Source organism: Rhea pennata, chromosome 2 (assembly GCF_028389875.1).
Source record: "Rhea pennata isolate bPtePen1 chromosome 2, bPtePen1.pri, whole genome shotgun sequence".
Taxonomy (NCBI): domain Eukaryota; kingdom Metazoa; phylum Chordata; class Aves; order Rheiformes; family Rheidae; genus Rhea; species Rhea pennata.
The window spans coordinates 83,839,776-83,861,411 of record NC_084664.1 but is presented as its reverse complement, the minus strand read 5'-3'; the positions used below and the strand labels follow the sequence as shown (position 1 = coordinate 83,861,411).

At 34.7% G+C, this 21,636-nt stretch overlaps 1 protein-coding gene across 2 annotated transcripts in view; it reads left to right on the top strand.

Annotated features, from left to right (window-relative positions):
• The window catches only part of CDH10 (cadherin 10), a 63,106-nt gene that overhangs the window by 20,027 nt on the left and 21,443 nt on the right, over nt 1–21,636 (top strand). For both annotated transcript variants that reach the window (XM_062568004.1, XM_062568002.1), the window contains 4 exons: nt 3,237–3,531; nt 13,409–13,528; nt 14,159–14,326; nt 19,722–19,909. In XM_062568004.1, coding sequence (XP_062423988.1) covers nt 3,237–3,531; nt 13,409–13,528; nt 14,159–14,326; nt 19,722–19,909 — 771 coding nt within the window. The remainder of the gene's footprint in view (nt 1–3,236; nt 3,532–13,408; nt 13,529–14,158; nt 14,327–19,721; nt 19,910–21,636) is intronic.

Below are 21,636 nucleotides of genomic sequence, written 5' to 3'. Positions count from 1 at the left end.
AAAGTGTTCTTCTAAACTGTGCAGGATGATATTTTGTATAATATGTTATTCTAAAATGTAACTATCTCTTTCCCAAAAGCCATTATATGGATGTCTCAAAATTGTTTATTTTTATCAGCCTAGTAAACATTTTTGACCTACAGAGAGCTACAGGATAAGATATATAAAAAAAAAAATTATCAACATTGATTACACATTAGACAAATAAGTATGTTGAAAGATCTTTATATCCTGAATTGGTTCTAAATATAATTGTCTAAAAGCTTCATACTTTGTAAGGTAGAGGTTTTCTTCTGCTTTTAGATTTATTTCTGTTCTGTTCACTGTGCTGTGTCTGTGCTTCTGCATTATTCCCAGGCACTGGAAAGTGATCATCTAGATTGTTAAATTATTAGACAAGTCTCTGGCATGTTTTTGCTAAATACTGCCCTCCCAAACAGCTTCTTTGTGTGATTTGAGAGTTAACTTGGGCCGGAGACTATTCCCCATAACAGTTTGCATGGGCCCATACTATCCCAGTGACTGAAAATGTGTTAGAGTGGGTATTGCCAGAGTCTGCTACCTGATTTCAGAGTTAAAGAACTGGCACTGCAGCCTCAATTTATTGTTATTAACATGGCCATCTGGTCTGAGTTTGTGAGAACTTGTAACATCAGACCTAACCTTGGAAAGCGTATGAGAATATTGCAATGTTCCCATCTGAGGAAAATTTTTTACCTTGCCTCAGTCTTTCTCACTTAACAGAGCCCTGATTTTGTATTTCACATGCAGATGCCCAAGGAAAAGCAGCCTCCTATAGTTGTCCTTCACCACACTGCCATGACAATATTGTATCTAGTGGTCCAAGGCTACCAATGAGTTCTTGGTACCAAAATGCTTTTGAAGATAAGATGATATCCTGGGAAACCCAGGAGAAGATAACATCTCCTATGCTTTTGAGGACTAGCTACACTGAAGAACAGTATAAAATAGTCCACAGTCTCCAATCTTTTTTAAAAAATATTAATTCTCTAATTAAAGGATGAAAGAATACAACTATAACGGACTGTGGGAAAAGAGTAGGAAGGATGAAAATTCACAATAAGCTAGTTGCCAAAAGGGTAGTGAGTTCAGTTTCGAGTCAGTAAGAGACGTGGAAGGAAAAGAACGAACAGGATTTACTTACAAGAGATTTCTTTTGCTGCTGCCTTGCTACTCTTTTTGTGTTCTTCATAAAAAAAGCAGAAAGATAATGTGTATTTTGTACGTGTACACTGTGTAGTTTATATTTAATGTAATCAAAGTTTACTTTGTCATTCTTTGTTAAATATTTGCAGTGATTCTCAAGATTTGTTTCTGAATTGAAATAAAATAGGAAAACCTTTATATAAAAAAGCGAGTCTAGAATGATAGTTTCCTAACTTTCCATAATGAAGAATTTAGTCCAAGGTCCTGCATGAACTATTCTACGCCTTGTGATTGCCTAGGAAACATTCAGTGTCTGAAAATGCATCACAGCAGAGAAGTTACTGTTTGGCTTCAGCTTCACCATGCCACTGTATGTTTGGGTTTCAACACACAAGCCAGGGAAATGCTACGTTCAAAAACCTAATAGGCCCCCTAGTTTAATATTCTGCTTCTGATACCAGTTTAAAATAGGTGCTTTTGTAGGTAAGCACAAAGGCAGCACAAAGAGAAAAATGTCTATGAATATGTGCTAAGAGAGAGATTTATACTGACCTACGCCTCTGATGTTTTCCATAACCTGAAGTAGGACCTTGAACTAACAAAAACCTGCCAGAGGACTAGATGTGATCTTCATATAATTCTATGTGACACTGTTAACGTGTGTTCAAATAACTATGTTCAGAATGCCAGAAAGGAAAAAGGATGCCCTAGTTTTATCTTAAACTTTCTGGAACATTCAAATACTTTTTGTCTTGGATTTTTAAGAACAATCTTTATATTTGCACTTAATTTTTGTGCTTACACAGAAATGTTGAAAATAATGCAGGCTCAAGTTAGAAGTTTTATATCTATCAGTGTTTCTGCTTATATTCTGTATTATTTTTCACTTTTATACATGTAGGTGTACTAATGAAAGTTAAGCATACTTTACATGATTAACAAAATAAAACTGCTAACACTAAATAGTTGTCAACAGTAATTACATCACTCATAAATCTAATGGTTATTTTTTTCTATATAGCACTAGCACTATAGGCTTTTGAATAGTTACTTAATAATCTGTATTGTTTTCATATATCTGCATAGGTTGTTCATATGCTATAAAATGCTTTCCTTATTATTGTAAGCATAAAATCAGGAATATTCAGAAAGTTCTTAAAAATTAATTAGAAATTCTACATGATATGACCCTTCTGCTGAATCACAAAATAAAGTATACATTTCCATCTGAAAATAAATCTAAATGCCAGATTCTTTCAGTTAGTTATGAAATCAATGAGCTTGCAAGGAACTTTGTAAAAAGGTGATGAGAGAAGTAATAGTAAGTGTATCCAAAGGACTGAATGAGCCAACCACATTACTGTACTTAAAAAAAGCAATATAACGGAATATATTTTTCATTATGGATGGTCCAGTACTAAAGGTCATTAGCAGTGCAAGATGTGCATTATATTACTTAGATAATGGGTATTAAATCAATACTGAATGCTTAATAAATCCTTTTCTTTCCTGTAGACTATTTATACTAGTAGATGGAGTGGAAGTGATAATGACTCCAACTGAAATGTTCTCTAATTTAGGGAAATGTAAATAATATGAAATAAAAAATTTAAAATTAGTATGACATGGAACCAGTTGTTCTATTTTCCTAAGTCATCATGTATCCTGCCATGTCCTTTATCTGTGTAGTGAACTTACAGCTAACACAGCAGGTTGTGAATTTTTAATAGGATTTCTTCAAGGAAGGAAAAGGTCAGCATTAACATAAAACTTTTCTTTAAGATTTGTGGTGCAAAGGTTTCCTAGCAGAGAACAGGTGTTGCCGCAAGACTAAAATCTGCCACAGCAGTCAAGCTAAAAGATTCTTGGAGTTAAATTAGTAAAAAGATGCCTCAGTATAACACCAAGACTGCAAATCAATGGGGACTGAACGTGATTGGTTTGTTGGTATTAATCTTGCTTGTTGCATGCAGAATGATTAGATATATAAAAATGATAAATAATCAGAAAAATCTTTTGTTTCTTCTAAATAAAGTACTATATTTTTCTTTCTCTGTTTTTCATTTCAGCTTCATTCCGACCAGGACAAGGGAGATGGGTCCCTCAAATATATTTTGTCAGGAGATGGGGCTGGTACTCTTTTTATTATTGATGAGAAAACTGGTGACATTCACGCCACTCGGAGAATTGACAGGGAAGAGAAAGCCTTTTACACCCTGCGTGCCCAAGCTATAAATAGAAGAACTCTGAGACCAGTGGAACCTGAATCTGAGTTTGTCATCAAAATCCATGACATCAATGATAATGAACCAACATTTCCAGAAGAAATTTATACTGCTAGTGTTCCTGAAATGTCAGTAGTGGGTGAGTACTTATATTGAGGCTTAAGTATCTGCTCTAAGTATGTTACTTGAAGAATAATTTCCCCATCCTCAGTAAAATCACATTCAGAATTTTAGTTCATGAATTAAATATTTTTAGATTTTGCTATATCTGTTCAAATACTAGAATTGAATCCAGAAACAGATTTTGTGATTTGAGAGCATTTCTACTTAGAACGTGTAAAATATTCATTCGTAGTGATTTGGAATATATATGTATAAATAGATAGCAATTAATGGTGAATCATCCTCCACCATAAGAACTGCTAGAATAAGATCAGTGAGTTAGCTTGTCAAAAGCTCAGTGAATTTTTCCTTTCATTTTCACTAAAGGTCCCTAGTGGCGATAAGCATTGATTGTCTCCTCTTTCATTCATTCTGCGGCTGAGGACATTTTTTTTTTCCTTCTTCTTAAATTCAAGTACTGTTGATGCATGTAGACGTCCCCTTTATTCTCCTCTTTACATTCATTTTTTGAATTTATAGAGAAATCCTGTTTTGCTTTCAGTTCTTCTCTTAACTTATTCATGAATGGCAGCATAAAGATCAACTTTTTGAGTTCATCTTTCCTTTATTTTCACTTTATTTTTGGTTCGTAGGGATGAGCCCTACATGTTATTCATCTCTTTGTTGATGGTTCTGTTGCTAAGGATTGAGTAGATGAGGCAAAATGATTAGCTAAAAATTTACACTAGTGAAACCCCTGTCATTCCTTGATTTATCTAGTTCTTGGTATGAATAGATTGATGGTGATATCTTCCCTCAAAAGCGAAGACCTGTGTAACACCAACTGGAGACCAGGGGGCTCTGATGGAGCTAAGATAATTTTTGCTTGAATGTGTACCATAGCCTTCCAAGGCTCTTCTTCATTAGGACACTCTACATAGACTGAACATTTGTGAGAACTGAATTAGTTTACAATTTGCTGACCATGACTACGTGGTAAGTGTAACTAAGCTAAACAGTATTTGATACCTGTGTCAGAATTGCTAACATGAAGCTAACATGATTTATTCTTATCTATCTTACCTACAAAGTTGTGGTCAGCATCATGCCAACTAGTCAGATTCAATCACAATCACATTTTGCAATTTGAGGTATCATTAATTAGGGCAAACAGTCTTCAGGAAGTATTTTGAAAAGCGTAAAACATATAAACAGTAGTTTTAATAATGTTTAAAACCCCAAAGGCACACAATTACTAAAAGATAATGACTCTGCAAAACTCTACAGCAATGTATGGAAATATAATACTAATAATTTTCTATTCCTTATAGGATAGTGTTTCAATCTCCTTGTTATTTGTGATTGAATTGTTAAAAAGTTCCAACACTCAGTTGGAGTTAGTTCTTAGTACTAAGAAAAAAGAAAAGAAAACAGAAATGTATTAGATGATTTCATAGGGTTATGCTGGAGTCCAGTCAACTTAGTCCCCTTAAAGAGGATAATTGAAAAAGCTTCTCTATTATTAACTGTTAAGAACAAAAATGTAGTATAGGTTTATTCGTTCACTGATAGCTTTTCTTGAACCACATTTCAGTAAATGTATACAATTTTAACTGAGCTTTTTGTAAGAGCACCACTGCATTTTCTAGAGAAAAAGGCACAAGGCAAGATTACAGTAGGACTGAAAAAGACATCTTAGAGCTTCCACTCTGCTCCTCATATTCTTTCTAAACGTAAATCTCAGTAGGCATTTCTTAAAATATTCTTGGAAAGTTTTCACAAAGTGATTTATTGTCTTTCATTCGATGTTATAATATTATATAATGTTCAGTTTTAACTTACTGACTCCTAATTTTCCCAATCTCAATTACATAAAGAAGATATTTTTCTTAAACATTTTCAGATACCTATAATATGATTATATTCAGGGTGCTAGGTTCTTATGTATCTGTATGTCCACAAAGATACACAAATTTTGAAAGTGCTGCACTGCAGCAACAGTAGCAGCAGCAGCAATAGCAACAAAAAAATAAGAGATAAGAAAGATGATAAGAAAAATATCGAAAACACAGAACTGATGGGTAAAGACCAAAATATCTTGGATGTGCTTAGAGTGTTAATCTGGTATCTTGCACAGCTGCATAAAAACTATGTATAATTACTAAATATAATTAATTTGAAATTGATATATCAGAAAATCTTCATGTATTTATATTCCAACTAAATGTACTATTCTACAATTAATTATAAAATATTTTAAAAATTAGTAATTTAGATTTTTTTTCAAGCATCATAATATTCAAGTGCTTTTAGTATGGAAACATTATGTAATAAGTTTAGGGAAAATGAAAATCAAAAATTACTTGTGTAAAGGCAACCACACCTGCCCACAAAAGGAAAATAGAAAAAAGGAGATTTTGCATTCCTATATGCATTGTTCTCCCGAGACAACTGTATTTTAATTATAATGTTGTCATATACTATTTCTTGCCTGTTACAGTTGGCCATGGGCTAGGAAGGTTTCAGAATGATTGATGTAAGGAAAGTAAACAGAAATTACAGTCTTGGCTGTAATTGTACTGTCACTTTGTATATGTCCCCTGTGGTACTCACCTCTGTGAGCATACAGAAACATGCATTTTTTAAACAGGTGTCTGAAAATATTAAGCAGAGTTTAGGATATATTGATAAAAATTGATATATTGACTTGTATATGGGTACAAGAAAGAGAAATAATATAGCCCAATTAGTATGGCACTTTCCTGCGCTATTAGATAGCAGGTTTATTATTCTGTAAAGAGAACTGTGCTAACAGGACTATACCATTTTCACTATCTAGTCCAGCAATACCAACATAGTATGGCATTGCACTATACAGAATTATCCACTAAAAATATACCTATATGCTTATAGAGTATCTTGCACTTCTGCTGCTGTTGGTACATCCAAGTTTTACTCAGTCTTGCATTATCAGTCACCTTATGTGGGAAAGCTGGAGCACAAGACGTGATAGCACACACATTGCTCTTTAAAATTCTATTTATTTAAACCAATTATATAGTAAAGGATAATATGATTGCTAAGTGGCAATTGCAAAATGCGGTGAATGGCTAATCAAAAAGCATCTCCCTACCAAAGGTGAGAGATGGCTCACTGCAGATAAATAACAGTGTGGATCAGATACAATGCCCTTATCTGGGAGAGACAACATTGGTACAATTCATTTTGTTCTGTGTTTGTTCCAGTTCTTGTAGGGGCTATGACTGTCTTTTATACCATCTTGTTATTGCCTCTGCATTTTCACCATAAATGGAACGTGTTACATATGCTGGCTATTTGTTCTTCTTCTTTTTTTTTTTTTTTTCTTTTTTTTTTTTTTTTCCTTCTTTTTTTTTGTTATGTCTTAAAAGCAGGTCAGTCCATAATTTGACCACTAATATGAAATACCTTTGAGGCTTCTAGTATCATTCTGTTATTATGTTCTCAAGGCCTCTGCTATAATTTCTTGCTTGCACTTTCAATCCCAATACTGAATGTGACTGTTTCAATGGGTGCAATCTCATCTTTTCTAAGAGTTCTCAAAAAAATAGCCAACTATTTTTCAGTTTTTCAACTATTTTATGTATTTGGACACATTTGTGCTGCAAGCACTTGCTGAGATATTCACATTAGCTCTAAATGAATGCATCTGAATACCAGAAAGAAGGTAGCCCTGTTACCATGCAAACTTACTCATATTCTTCACTGCAATTAGAGCTACCTAGAGGCAGCCTACGCCGTATAAAGGCATACTGTGTAACAGTAGCTAGTGTTCAGAACTGTTCTTCATACACTCGATTTTACAGTTGTAAGCAAGATTGCGTATATCATTCATCAGCATTCCATCATGCATCTGTTACTTAATATCCAAGTAAATTCATAAACCACTTTTAATCACCAGTATTTTCTTTCCCAATTCATAAAAGACTGTTATTACCTAATGTCCTGCCTTCTTTACCAACTGCAGCAAAAGAAGTGCACAAGTAGCAAAAATGTGCAAGAAACATCAGCTTGAAATTATTGAAATCTGTATGCCTCTTGGAGTACAGGGTTTGCTCCATCCTAAAATGTCCTGCATTATGAACTATAGCAAAGAGGGCCAGGAGGTAAGAAAAAGACTATTAATATTATACCTGACTCCCCTTAAGATATCAAACCATGATGCAGCCATATGCCAGTCTCTTTCAGACAAGAAAGAACGGTTTTCAAATTCTGCCTCAGGCTGTGATATTAGCTAGATAGATACCTGAAAATGTTGGCTATTTCTATTATCAATTATAGTGTCTTGACAAAGGCCTGTAAGTTCTTTGTTGCTCTGTTCATCTTTCTTCTACTGCTCCTTAATCATGGTAAAGGCAGAGATAAATGGGCCAACTTCAGGATCTTGCATTTAGGTTGACAGCCTAGAAGGCATCTTGCTCCCCTGAAGTCTTTGTATAGATTACCAGATACTTTATCCTCTTTCACTTTTTTCTTCCTGACTCTCAAAGTTATGACTCAGAATACTCTTCCAGTTTTGATTATAATCTTCTGCCCATTATATTCTTCATATGTCTATCTCTTTTTGTTCATTTGAAGCCTTCTTTTCAGAGCTGCAGATGAGTCTATTTGCTTCTGTATGACTTTTCCTGTGGATTCTATCTGTTGACATCTTTTAGGCAATCTTTCAGAAGTCTCTCCTATTTAGGCCAGAGGGCTTTTTTTTTTTTTTTTTTTTTTTCCTTCCTTTTTTTCCCTTTTTTTTCCCTCTCCACCCCTCTCCCCCCGTTTTTTTTTTTTTTTTTTTTTTTTTTTAATGCTCACATCTGTTCTTTTATTAGGTTATGTTTTTCTATTCATCTGTTCTAGCCTAGTTATTCTCTAATCATTCCTCACTCAGTATCTTCCGGGCTAAGCAACTTTGTCTATGAATTACTGTCTCAGCAGCACTGATCTCTTAGCATTTCTAATAGCTGTCATCCTTCCTAGCTGGTCTTTTCAGCTTCTGTACTAGGGATGCCAATGCACACTTCATAATGATGTAACCTCCCTCTGGGTTTACATCTGATCTACAGGCTGGATAGCCGACAGTTAGCCTATCATCTCTACCTGTGGTTGTCTTTTTGTCTTTCTCTTCAGATAGCATTTATAGCTGCTATTACGTGGCTTTTTCCCCATTTTTTTGTTGTTCGTTCCCTCATTAGTGCTGTTTCCACCTATTCCCAGCACTACATTCTCTTTTCTACCATAGCACTTTTTACATTTCCTTCTTGTTTTCTATTAACAAATTATATACACATATATAAAAAATATTCTTTTCTTTGCTAATTGTCTAATCAAAGCCTTTGCATCTTCTGACTTAGACTGATAGGTTTTGAAAAAGCATATTATTACGTTTCATTTCCACATTTCTTACAATCACCTTCTGATTTCAGTATATAAACAACCACTGCCTCACTGCGGGAGAGGAGGGAGGAGATTAAGCCATTTAAAAAGACTTGGAAATATCCACTGCACTTGTCTCCAGCTTATTGTTTGCTGTGTTACAGTAGTAACAAGTAACCAAAGACCTTTCAATTTCCATGAACGCGTAGTCCTTTATTTTACTTCTCCACTAGTTCTGTTGCATCCAGCTGTGTATTTCAGGAGAAAATGTATGACTATTTCCCCAATTTTTCAACAGGAAGAGCAGAAAAATTCTGCTATTTCTATTTGTTACTTGTATAGATAATTTACTTTGAAGCATATTTGCTGATAGTTAAAAGCATGTAATTTATACGAGAGTAAGGAAGTACACATTTCAAATTCAGATCTACAGCAAATATTCTGTATGTTTTTCTACAGTTAATTATCATTAGTGATATCATAAATGCATTGTGAGGTTAAAGTCATTAATACTTATATGAGGTTTAAATATATTTTCAAGGAAAGCATTAAAAAGGCAAAATGTATTAATTATTAAAAGGGCAAAGTATATTAGTTATTATTATCGTACCAGACTTTAGGGAGATTCAAACATTATAATTATGTTCAAATATGCATTCTGAGAACTACAGTAATCTGGCAGGTGAGAACTACAGTAACCTGGCAGATGACTTTATTTCCTAGTGTGTTAGTTAATTAGCTGGGCCTAACATCACTGTATAATTTTGATCATTCAATAATATTTTCAAGTATACAAGGATAAAATTATATTACTCTTATTAACAGTATATTCTCCAGTACATACCACTTTGGTTTTTCACCTTCTAAAGAATTCAGATACTTTTATATTCTGAAGGCCAAGGGTACTACTCTTAGCAACTTCATGAGAAGTAATCTGTGCACATGTAAAAGATGGTCTTTCTTACCTCTGTGGGAGAGTGAGGCCTGGTCCCTGGACCAAGTAGCGTAGACTTGGCTGCATCCATTCTACATTTTGAAAATCATGGTCCATATGATCATCTTCAGGCTTTCTAGCCTAGGGTACTTACTTATTAGTTCATTCCAGATTTCAGATTGGAGCAACAAATAGTTTATAGTACTAAGGATCACTGGACTTTGGTTACTTCAGTGTATTGAAGGAAATCAAAAGGCAAACAGCTGGACAACTGATGTAACGATATACCTGTGTACATAGCTGACTATGTTTTGTTTCTGTCTATCTTTATTTTCCCTCCTTCTAGAGCTCCTACTTTGCTTTAGCTGTAGCCAACAGTTATTCCTGACTTACACTAGCTGAGAAGAGAGGATTTACAATTTGTTTTGGTTCAAATGATAGTTTGCCATCTTAAATACATTTTTTATTTAAATATAAAGCCACTCTAAAAGTCAGAAGACCTCCAATTATAATTTTTTATTATTTTAACTAGAGTTATCAAAAACTAGGTGTAAAAGAAAAAAATTATGTGAGATTGCCTTGAATTTAAGGCTGTCACTCAAATCTTCTCAGGTGCCTTTAACCCCTGTCCTCAGGTTTTGAAGTGATGCTCAGTGGCTTCCAGCCAGAGCCCTACTTGCCACCTTCCATCATGCTCCCGCTTACCCATCCGTCTAGCGTTACCCAGGCAGCATCCAAGCCTTTCTCCAACCCCCTCGTTCTTCCCTCCTTTATCTGCCCAGTAACAGCTCGCAGGTTCACTTATATGCAATATGTAATTCCACAAATAAAACTGAAAATACAGAAATGAGAAGATTTTTCTTAGAGAATGGGAGGGGAGGGTTGAGGGAAACCTTATAATGGTGCAAACAGTGAATTTCTAACAGAAGTGCCATTCCCTCAGGTTAGCTAAGCTTGAAGTTATTTAATAATGAAAATATTTTAAAGATGAAAAGTATATATAAAAAGTTTTATATAACACTAAAAGATGTGTAAATTCAGAAGACTAGTAGGGTTTTTTTTGAGTATTTTTCACTATATTTATTTAGTAAACAAAGAGGAAGCAAAGGACTTTACTCAGGTATCAGAAAAGCTTTTGGTATTGCTCCTGTAACGAGGATGGAGCTACAGATATTTGATAAAGAAGGCATGATAGAGGAGAAAGGGTTTTTTTGAATTACATTAAAATAGCCTACCAGGTAAGAAATTGATACTTGCCAAAAAGTAACAATATAGGCAAGAGGTTAAGCAGCATTTAAATAATCATTCACTGTGTATTTTTACATAATAAGAATGGCCCAGAAAGCACTTTTTGTGCCAAAACAGGTAGGCAGGTAAAACAGAAACGGCATGGTTGCTAAACTCCAATGGCTCTCCGTTAATTTTCTGGAGTGACCAGGCTGTTGGAGACTGAGCCGGGAGAGCACAAGGCAACGAGACTGCAGCGCGGCGCACGACCTGCCCGTGCCAGTGCTCCGGCTTGCTGCTCCGTGCAGCCCCTGACGGGCTCCTCGGGGGAACCACTGACGCCTTGGCGTGCGCAGGGGCATCGCGTCTCTCCTCCTGTTACGGAAGACTTTAAAGGGGCCAGGATCAAACCCACAGCTTTCAGAAGTCGGGTGAATATGCAGCCTTGCTCACTGCAGCTAGGAAGAAGTATAAGTTGTTTTACTGATACAATTTGTTGTATATTGTGCGTGTGCATGTGCTTGTGTGTATGTGCTTGCATGTGTTAAAACGGCTTGCACATACGTGCCTTTGGGCACTTGTAAGTGAGGAAGCAGTAACTGCCAGAGACAGATGTTGTTGCACTGCAAACAAACAAAAAATTTTTTTGTTTGCTAATTTTAAAGCTGTTAAACGTTGTTTGGTTTTTCTTTAAAATTATGCTTCAAAGTAGATTCTGGATGATTATTTCATTGTTTTTAATATAAATAAAATAAGTTTGTAATGCTGTTGACTTCCTGTTAATAAATACGGCTAATTTGTGTATATAAAGGAAATGTGAAAAATTGAAAGAGTAGGAAATAACACAGTCATGTAATAAAGAGAACATGAGTATCGCCTTTTGTGAGTTAGAAATGTGGACTTTTTGCCTCCAGCTGCTTAATGCATTGTGTTATAGTGACAGAGCGTTGGGTATGGCCGCCAAAGAGAGGAACGGGAAGCTTTACTTAGAGAGTGTCCTGCCAGCCGCTTGCAAGTGTATTGAGGGGATAAGGAGTAAGAATGAGCGTATTTTGAACATTATATATTTAAGAAATAGCATCGTTATTCGAATGAAGCATTTGCCTGTTTTTTGTTTTTTTTTTTTTTTTCTGATTGTTTTATTCTTTCTTCTTGTTATCACAGCACTTAGGTTACATTCTTTTTTTCTAATCTTTACATGTGCAACACTCCACCTTTCTGCTATTTAGGAGCAAGTATATGTATGTTTCTTGCACTGCACTTTGCTACATATACAGACATCACAAACAAGAATTTCAGAAGCTATTTCAGAATCTCTCCACTAAGTCAAATTTATGTAGCAATAATTCTCTCCAAACTTAAATGCATGCAATGAAAAGGTCTCCGTACTTTTTTAACAGAACATTTACCTTTAAATATAGATATCTACAGTTCAGTGTTGCTAGAGGTATGAGGTGTTTGTGAATCATTTTTTAGGACAGCTGTATGCATATGATGACTTATTTTCTTATCCTCTGTGTTTCTCCCCTCCCCCCTGACTTATGTCTATATACCTAAAACCATATCTGCGCTATATGGAGCTACAATGTGGGGGAGCCTTCTAGATAGGGATTTTTTTTCCTCCTTCTTCTAATGGACAGAGAGAGGTGGATAGGACGCTGAAACTATTTTGATTCAAAACAAGTGGCAGTGACAGTGGTAAACATTAAGTGTTTTGAAGGACTCTAGTATTTTTTCACGAAAACTTAGAAATGCTCTTGAAAATTTCCTGGAGTCCAAGGAACCAATAGATTTCAAAGTGTATCATGTACAAATGTTTCTTTTAGAACTATCTATCTATATTTGCACTTAGAAGTTAAGAGGAATTAATTATATTTTTTTGTCAAGTTCTAGGACCTGTATAATCATCTGTCATGTTCCTGCATGTGGAGTTTTATAGCATATAGACATCACCGGGGGGGGGGGGGGGAAGGCAATTCTGGGTATTGGAAAGTAGAAATTTATTATAATAAGAACAAATAAATCCTCTGAAAACAGGAAGGAATTAACTATGCAATGACCTATGTATGACCTCTAAGGACAAGAATTCAGCTCAGCCATTGCTGTTTTTACCTTTAATAATTCGGTCTTAATCATACTTGTAGAATTAGGGAAGCCTAGAGTCAACCTATTTAGAATGAGATCATTGAAACAAGTAAGTTTATTTCTGAAGTTGACTATAAGCTGAGAAATATATTCGAAAAATCCAATCAACATTAGCTGAAATTTCCATTGAGGTCTGCTTGAATGGAAACTAGAGTTCTTGGGCCTTCTGCTGTCCTATGGAGCTAAGTTGACTTGTATACTTTAGGTACTTCTGTGGTGCAAGTTACAGCCACTGATGCCGATGACCCTTCATATGGAAACAGTGCCAGAGTCATTTACAGCATACTTCAAGGACAGCCATATTTCTCCGTGGAACCAGAAACAGGTTACAAAAATTGTCATTATTTCCATTTAACATAAACTGTAAGCTTTTTCTTTCATTTTTCATTTTATTTTAAAAATGTCTAGCTGAAATGAAATAATATTTCTTACTTTTTTCTAATAATTTATAATTTTTATAATGAATATATAAAAATAGATTAAAAAATAGATATTGCAGCTAACTCTATGAAGTGTAAGTAACTTTACAGTGGTGCTATTAAAATAGCTGTGATGATAGCTTAAAGATCCAAGTAAGACTATTTCTGGTAAATAGAAGAGTTCATGTGCTAGAAAATGTGGCTATTTTTTTCTTAGTGGTGGTACTTGGACTAATAAAAGGTGTCCTTTCTACCCACAAACCTTGTCTTGTATAGATGTCTTGCATAGATGTCTTGCATCATTTTTAACATGAAATGTAAAATGGAAAGGGAGGTTAGAGTTCCTTTTTTTTTTTTTTTTTTTAAGAAACAAGTAGCCTGTACTGAAGACTATTTGCAAAGTTATAATCAGAAGTATGTACTTTAGAATTTTAAATGCATACATCAGAAATATATTTCACAGACTAATACAAACAAATACAGTAGTCTGTTACATGTTAAAGAGAGATGAATAACGGTTTATGTTTTTATTTAAGGCATCATCAGGACTGCTTTGCCAAACATGAACAGAGAGAACAGGGAGCAGTACCAAGTAGTTATCCAGGCAAAGGACATGGGAGGCCAGATGGGTGGATTATCAGGGACCACCACCGTGAACATCACATTGACGGATGTCAACGACAATCCACCTCGATTCCCCCAAAGTAAGCTGCATTTAATAGTTGTCCTGCACTATAAGAGCTTCAGACTAAAGAGTTAAGCAATCACCATCTGGTTTAATTTAGAGTAAATCTAGATTATGGGGCACACATGAACAAAAGGCTTATGTGCTGATTTATTCACTATTATTAAAGTGGAAAATTAAATGTTACAGCATTCCTTTGTTAGGAAAACAGTTACATGATCAAATATAACTGCAGCAAACCTGGAATACTCTCCAGTATTATGGAAGGGGTGAAGGTGAAATCATAAGAGCATTAGAGCAATGTTTGTCTTTCTCCTTACCTATAGCTTAATTCCTACACACTCCCTCATTTGAAAATAAAACATATAGTAATTTTAGCTAGGCAGAAATGTTTGAATTGCAGTCTATGCTTAAACATTTAATTATGATGAACCTGGGAGAGAAATTACTTGAAGGAAATCAAGCAGATTCGTACTTGTACGGTCACTGTGCTATAAAATCTGATGAGTAGAAAACTTCCCAAAGTGAAGCAAATGGCGTTTAGCGTTGCTTCTTTTGATAGCTTCAATTTACCAAAGCCCCTTATATTGCTCTTAAACTTCTAATAGTACAGTTTTGAAGACTTTGTAGCCTCAAACAGGAAAAAATGGAACAGGAAACCATTTTTGGTCTCTACATAATATGGAAGTTTTAAATTATGTGATACTGGATTTGTTAGAAGTTAAATATTTTAAATAATCTGAAGCCATAATAATCACAGGAGGGTTTAGTCATAATAAAAATTGGATTTGGATCATCCTTGCTACTCAGTTTGCCCTTAGTTTAACTCCATTGACTACAGTAGTTATGGATGGAAAGACTTCACACACAAAATAAGAGAATCAGGTTTAAATGATTCTGATTTTGACAGGTCCTTTATGGCACAAATGGATTATACAATTTTACTCAACTTAATATTGTAGTTATTATATATGTATTTATCTAGGCTGTTTATCACTGTGTGATTTCATATACACTCAAAACAGAAAAAAACACGAACAGTTGAGTATATGTATTTCCATACAGACTCTGTTCTGGAGAGAATTTATTGTTAATTTCTATGTCCTTTTTTATTTCCTCAACATTTTAATTAAATTTTTAGCTTGCATTTGTATATACAGGATTATGATACTAGTGCTGTATAGTGAATAAGGCTGTCTTACTGCTCTCTGAAGTTGTCACAAACTGTTGAGAAAGACCATTCAAAGAAGTGTCACATTCAAAGATTTAGGTAATGCTAATTTAACAGATTTAACAGTTGCATTTAGAAAGAGCATATAAGCACCAAATATAGGTGCTGAAACTTTTCATTTTATTCATTTTTTTTTTCTAAACAATTTGTTAAATTAACATGTAAAGTGTTGGAATCGTCTTTCTAGATTGTGATTATGGAATCGTGTTTACATGAATTATCTGGCAGTCCAACATCATATTCATTTGATTGAGATAAAGATCTGAGGTAGCATCCCAGACATATCTGAGCATTTTCCCTATTACATCAGTGTAACCCAGATTTGTCCTTTGTATTAAAGGAAATTGTTGTATTGCTCTCAAGGATTCTTTTGTTTTCTTTACCTATTGCCTTGCTAGGTATGAATGAATATATGTTCCAGTGGAAATGAAATCTGAAACATTTATAAACCTGGCTTCAATTTTATCGGATATGTGATAGGTATTGACTTTCGAAAAATCCTTATATTTAATCTCAAAATGCAAATAGACATTATAATGATTCCTGATTTGAATAGAGCTCAATGAGGCTAATAGAATTCATACCAATTAAGTTAAATTATTCTTATTCTGTCCTATTAATAAATAATAGACTTGTAGTAGGTTCATGAGATGACCATATTCATATCAGATTTATAAATTGCCAGGAAAAATACTCATAGATCTCTCATATTTTTACATGACTTAGTAGCATATTAAAGAGAAACATTCCAACAAAATGTTTCATGACAAATTAAATCTTTCCCACAAGAAACTGATATTAGAATTGTAGAAAATTCAGCATACTGTATTTCATCACGTTTTCTGAAAAGAAGAGCTTCTGATGGCTTAGATTGTAGAGCAGGGGCTCTTCAGAATATTTTTCTCACCCTAAAGATCTCTTGAAAACCATAGTGGGATCAGCAGCTATTTTTCTGAGGAAATTTATGGTGAAATTTAGTACGTAGTGAAGCTTTTGCACAGGAATACCACAGAAGACCTCAGATGTTGGATCTCTATTTCTAGTGTCCTATTTTCAAATGTTTTCAGAAGAAAGAAGACATTGACCTATGCTAAGTGGGAGAAACAATACTTGTTTGCATTCCCTGGGCTCACATGGAATTCCCAAACCCATCCACACTGTAATTTAAACCCAGGTGACTGGAGTAGAGGTGTAGGAAGCAATGAAATTCTGAAATGATTAATATGCAAGAAACAGTGGGTTTCAGCGTCAGAAATAAGCCTGAGTAGCTTAACATGCCTTGTCATTTTTGTGTGATACACTTAAGTAGTATTACCTGTTTTGAGGACAAAATTGTTCAGTGAGTCGCATATTTTAGAATACTGTTTTCATTTTCTTGATATGGTTGATCAGCATATCCATTGTATTAGTGTTTTACAAACAGAGCTGTATAGAGCTCTGGTTTAGAACATGCTAATGCATTTTTGAAGTCAGAGTCTTATTTTTCAAAGTGGTTTAAGGATTTTGGAGCCTGAGTGTGGCTGAAACTCAGTGTATCTGTGAGTAACAACTGCCCAAGACTTCAGTGAGACTATGGCCTATATTAATCTAAAGGTCAATATTTGTATAGAGTAAATGCCTATTCAAGAATATAACTGTGTATAAGATTGCTCTTTAATTCTTTATGTCTGTCCAGACACATGTATAGACTTTAATCTGCCAGCTGACTTCCACTCTCTTTAGTAGATGGAAAAGCTTTTCCCATCCTCATTCCTCCCATTTTTTATGGGACAGACAAATGCAAGAACATCACTCAGTGGAGTAAATGCAAACAGTAAATGACTGTTTCTTGGTGAAGAATAGAAGAGTGAGCAAAAGCGCAGAAGGGTTTTGCTAGGGTAATCCTGAGCTGGGGTAGTTTTTTGTTCTCATACAGTACCTAAAGCTCCACTACATATAATACATAGTGTCCCAAATGAATTACAGTCTACAGTGATAAAAATAATAAAAGGAAGTATCTTATATTAGGGTGGATATTTCTATAAAAGGATGGGTTAACCATAAAATACAGATGATAAATTTCTGCTTATTTTCATTTTGTATTTCCCTTGCCTTATTAGTAATTCAAGATATGAGTTCTTAGCACTTTGTAGATTAAATTAATGAGCTAGGTCTTGCAGTGGGAGTCAAAGTAGTGGCCGCAAGGTAGCTTGGGGATGTAGTTCTAAGCACTTGACAAAAAAATGCAGAGAATAGTTGACACACCATAAAACTAATTAGAACATATAAATATTAATTGCAAAGAAAAAAAAGAAAAAAGAAAAAAGTCTTTCATCATAGTCTCGCATAGTACTGAACAAACACTAAAGGGGAGCAGAGGGTATGTTTTCTTTTTTAACCATTAACAGATTAAAGAGAGATTATATAATAATGTAGCAAAATACACAGATTTAGGTACTAGAGAAAGGTATTGAAAATGTCAGAGCAAGTGCCAGATAAATCATTTGATTGAAATGCTAGAATGGAACTGTGGAAAAATAAATTTATATTAATAGAATATGGACTGAATATGGCCATAAAGTATGCATTCTGCTCCTGTGTATCAGCTTCATATCAAAAGCTGCAAAAATATATTAATACTTAGTTTTAGTCTTTTTCCATTCAGCATTTAGTTACAATCTATAGGTGAATGTGTTCATTTTTTATTTTATTTTTTTAATTAGGTTGGCCAAGCTATAACATAATGAGATAGAAAAACAAGTACTTCAAATTGAGAGCAAGTCTTACATTTCCCAATAACAGGATTTTTTTAGTAGTACTGTATTAAGAGATACCAGTAATTCGCACAGGACTCACCTGGGTTTTCCTGAAGATCTGGTAAGATAACAAGGCTGCCAGGGGCCTTGCAGTGATTCCTTGTCACTGCTCTCTCCCAGTGACTCTTTATGATCACTCATAGTAGCTAACTCCCAGTGGCTTTATGTACTTTTCTGTGTTTCTAATTTGTACTCAGGAATTTATGTACTACCTTTCGGGTAGTCTGTTGAGTTCTTTCTCCTATTGTGGTTGTCGGCCTCTTTATCACTTCCAGTTTTGTGTTACTGTTAATTGAATTAGCTTTCTAATCCACTTTGGGTTAGCTTAGAAAGCGTGTAAGTAAAACGGCGAATCTTGGAGGACTTAACTAAGGCCGGAAAATGAAGTGTTTTTCAGAACAGTTAATATGCAGCTTGAATGACTTAACTTTCATCTTTGGGATGACAGCTGCATCTGTACTCATTTTTAAATATATTTTTTAATAATACTTCATAGTGCATTGTGTCCCCCATGTTTTTCCTACTCTTAACTCCTGACAGATAAGATCAGAAATCTCTATCTTTATTTACTTTTTTTAATCGTATGGCTAGTTTATAGAATACTAAAATGTGTAGTAAGATATTTATTTCAATTAATCGCAGTATTTCTAAATGATGACAGTTTTTATCCTGTGTTTTGTATCAGTTGTGTGACACTGCAATACAGGGATGTAACTGAACCATAGAAAGCAGCACAAAACAAAAATGAAAATATTTGTGGGTCTTATTTAAACATGAATTAACTGCTTTAATAGACACAGATGCACTCTGCTTGTGGATTTTCAAAAACAATTCTCTGCATTAAGGTCAAATTTATTTAATATAGTATCTTATTATTTAATCTTGAATGTTGAGATTTCAAACTGCTTAGAGTTTGCCAGAGAAGTCGGAGGGGACATTCTTTGGTATTGCTTCCATGTGTAAAGTTTATCCAGAATAATTCTAAGTAGACATTAATGAAATAAAAACCACTAATAAGGAGAGTGAAGCCTGAAGAGATCACAGAAAAATCTTTCCTGGTGATATTTCAGGAATTATATAGGCAAGAATATTATAGACGTATGTAATGCTTCTTTGGGGTAGGAGAGCAGACTGTATATTCTCTAGAGCTCATTTTCAACTCCAGTTTTCTACAATTCTGTTTTCACTCTTTTACCCAAACTTTTCCCATGGTATAATTCTCTGTGTTGTACTGTGCTTATTCTCTCAGTACTAAAAGCGAGTTCTTTAGAATTAAATATAAATACAAAAATACATCACCAGCTACAACATAGCCCGCACTACAATGTTACTTACTGAGTGTATAATGGACTGTGCAGCTCTTGACTGGCTCTTTGTCTTGCTGACAGATACGATCCATCTCCGCATTCCCGAATCCTCCCCGGTTGGGACTGCCATCGGCAGCGTCAAGGCCACAGATGCAGACACTGGGAAAAATGCAGAAGTAGAATACAGAATTATAGATGGTGACGGGACAGATATGTTTGATATTGTGACACAGAAGGACACACAGGAAGGCATCATAACTGTGCGAAAGGTGTCTATTAATAACATTCACCGAAATGATTTTGGTGTCAGTGTTATGCCACAAGTGTTCATTGGGAAAAGAAAATGTTTAGATCGTGTATTGGTAATTGTAAATGCTTAACACTTGCAAGTGCTCCACATCTGTGAGTGAAAACGGTATTATTTCCTAGTAATTGGAACGGAAAATAACAGCTGGTAGAGATATCTTTGTGAGACAGGTGTGGGTTTAAAGTATATTGCCGGTAAAATATGCAACAATGAACCATCCCCAAGATGTTAGTTGTAATTATCTCCATGATTTCAAATGCATATCTATTTAGTATTCCTGTAACCTGTTTTCCTCAGTGCGAGTGATGCATGGTTCAGTCACTAATGAGAGATGTAGGTTTTCCTTATTTGGGAGGTTCTCAGAACATCAGCTTAGGTGACCAAATACACCAAGATGCAAATACACTTCTAGAAGCTAAGTCTCAAGGTATATTGTTTTGTTCCTGTTTCCAGCAGGTCGGCTGGTTAGTGTGTGCAGTCGATAGTCCACAGTGCTCTCCCTGTTTCAGACCTAGTTTACTTCTGCTCTCTCTCATATATGTCTTGGAGGACTTTTAGAGATGTAAGATCTCACAGCGTGAGAAATGCACTTCTCCTCCTGGAGAAATTCCTTTCCGGAAGTCTTTTTTAACCCAAAGCATCACCTGTAGTAGCCTGTACAAAAAGTCACTTAAAGCATAGAATAATTTAAACATTACTATACAAATACATCTCTCTCCAGCAATTCTTAATATCCTTGGTAATGATAACCAAGGTAAGTATAACTTTGACAAATATATCCAAGTGAATTCCTTTTTCATCTCTGTATTATTCTACGGTTATAGTCAGATCTGAGTTTGTCTGGAAAGGAAAGAAAACTCCAAGTTCAGAGACTGGCTATTTTACGTTTCCTAAAAGTTTGCAGAGAAATGGCTTCTCCTGTGCAATTCCTTTCTTCATTGCCTTGTATTTTCTAGACAGACTCCTATTATATTATATCAATAGAGTTTTAAAGAAAATCAGCCTAATAACTGTATAAAGCATAAAGGAATTCATAAATAACACAGCAACTCCAAAGATATCACCAGTAAATGCTAACGAAAAGACTTTTCTCACTGTATCATTAATAATCTGAAACATTTTGAAATTTTAAGGATATATTCTCATATTGATGAATAAGTAGCTTATCATTCATATAGCACAGACAACAATGTTAACCAGTAAGGAAGAAGCTACCGTGCTCTATTTGGTCACGCATAAAAATGTTCACTATGTATTTATTGTTTAGTCAGCATGATTGTGACTGCTGTTCTCAGTAGTGAATAAGTACACAGCAGCTTGTGTTCCTTTACTATGCCTTCAATTACTAAAGCTTGAGTCCCAAAAGAACTTAAAAGCTTTTCTATACAAGTTTTCACAGATAAATAATTGCTTAAGTGAGTTTACTATTGCTTTGATACAGTTTGATACACATGGACAACAGTTTTATTCATTATTGGTGATATCTTAAAGTACCTGTATAATGCACATATTTTATAGCTATGTTCTGCAATGTAGGTTGAAGAGATGTCCAGCGAACATACTAGTAGTGGGTTAAGTACATCTGTGTAGTGCACCTTTTGGCAAATTAAGCCTGATAATTAGATAAAAAGGAGGACTAACATCGCTGCTTTACTTTACAGCAGCCAGCATCATTTAACAGCAGTTTGC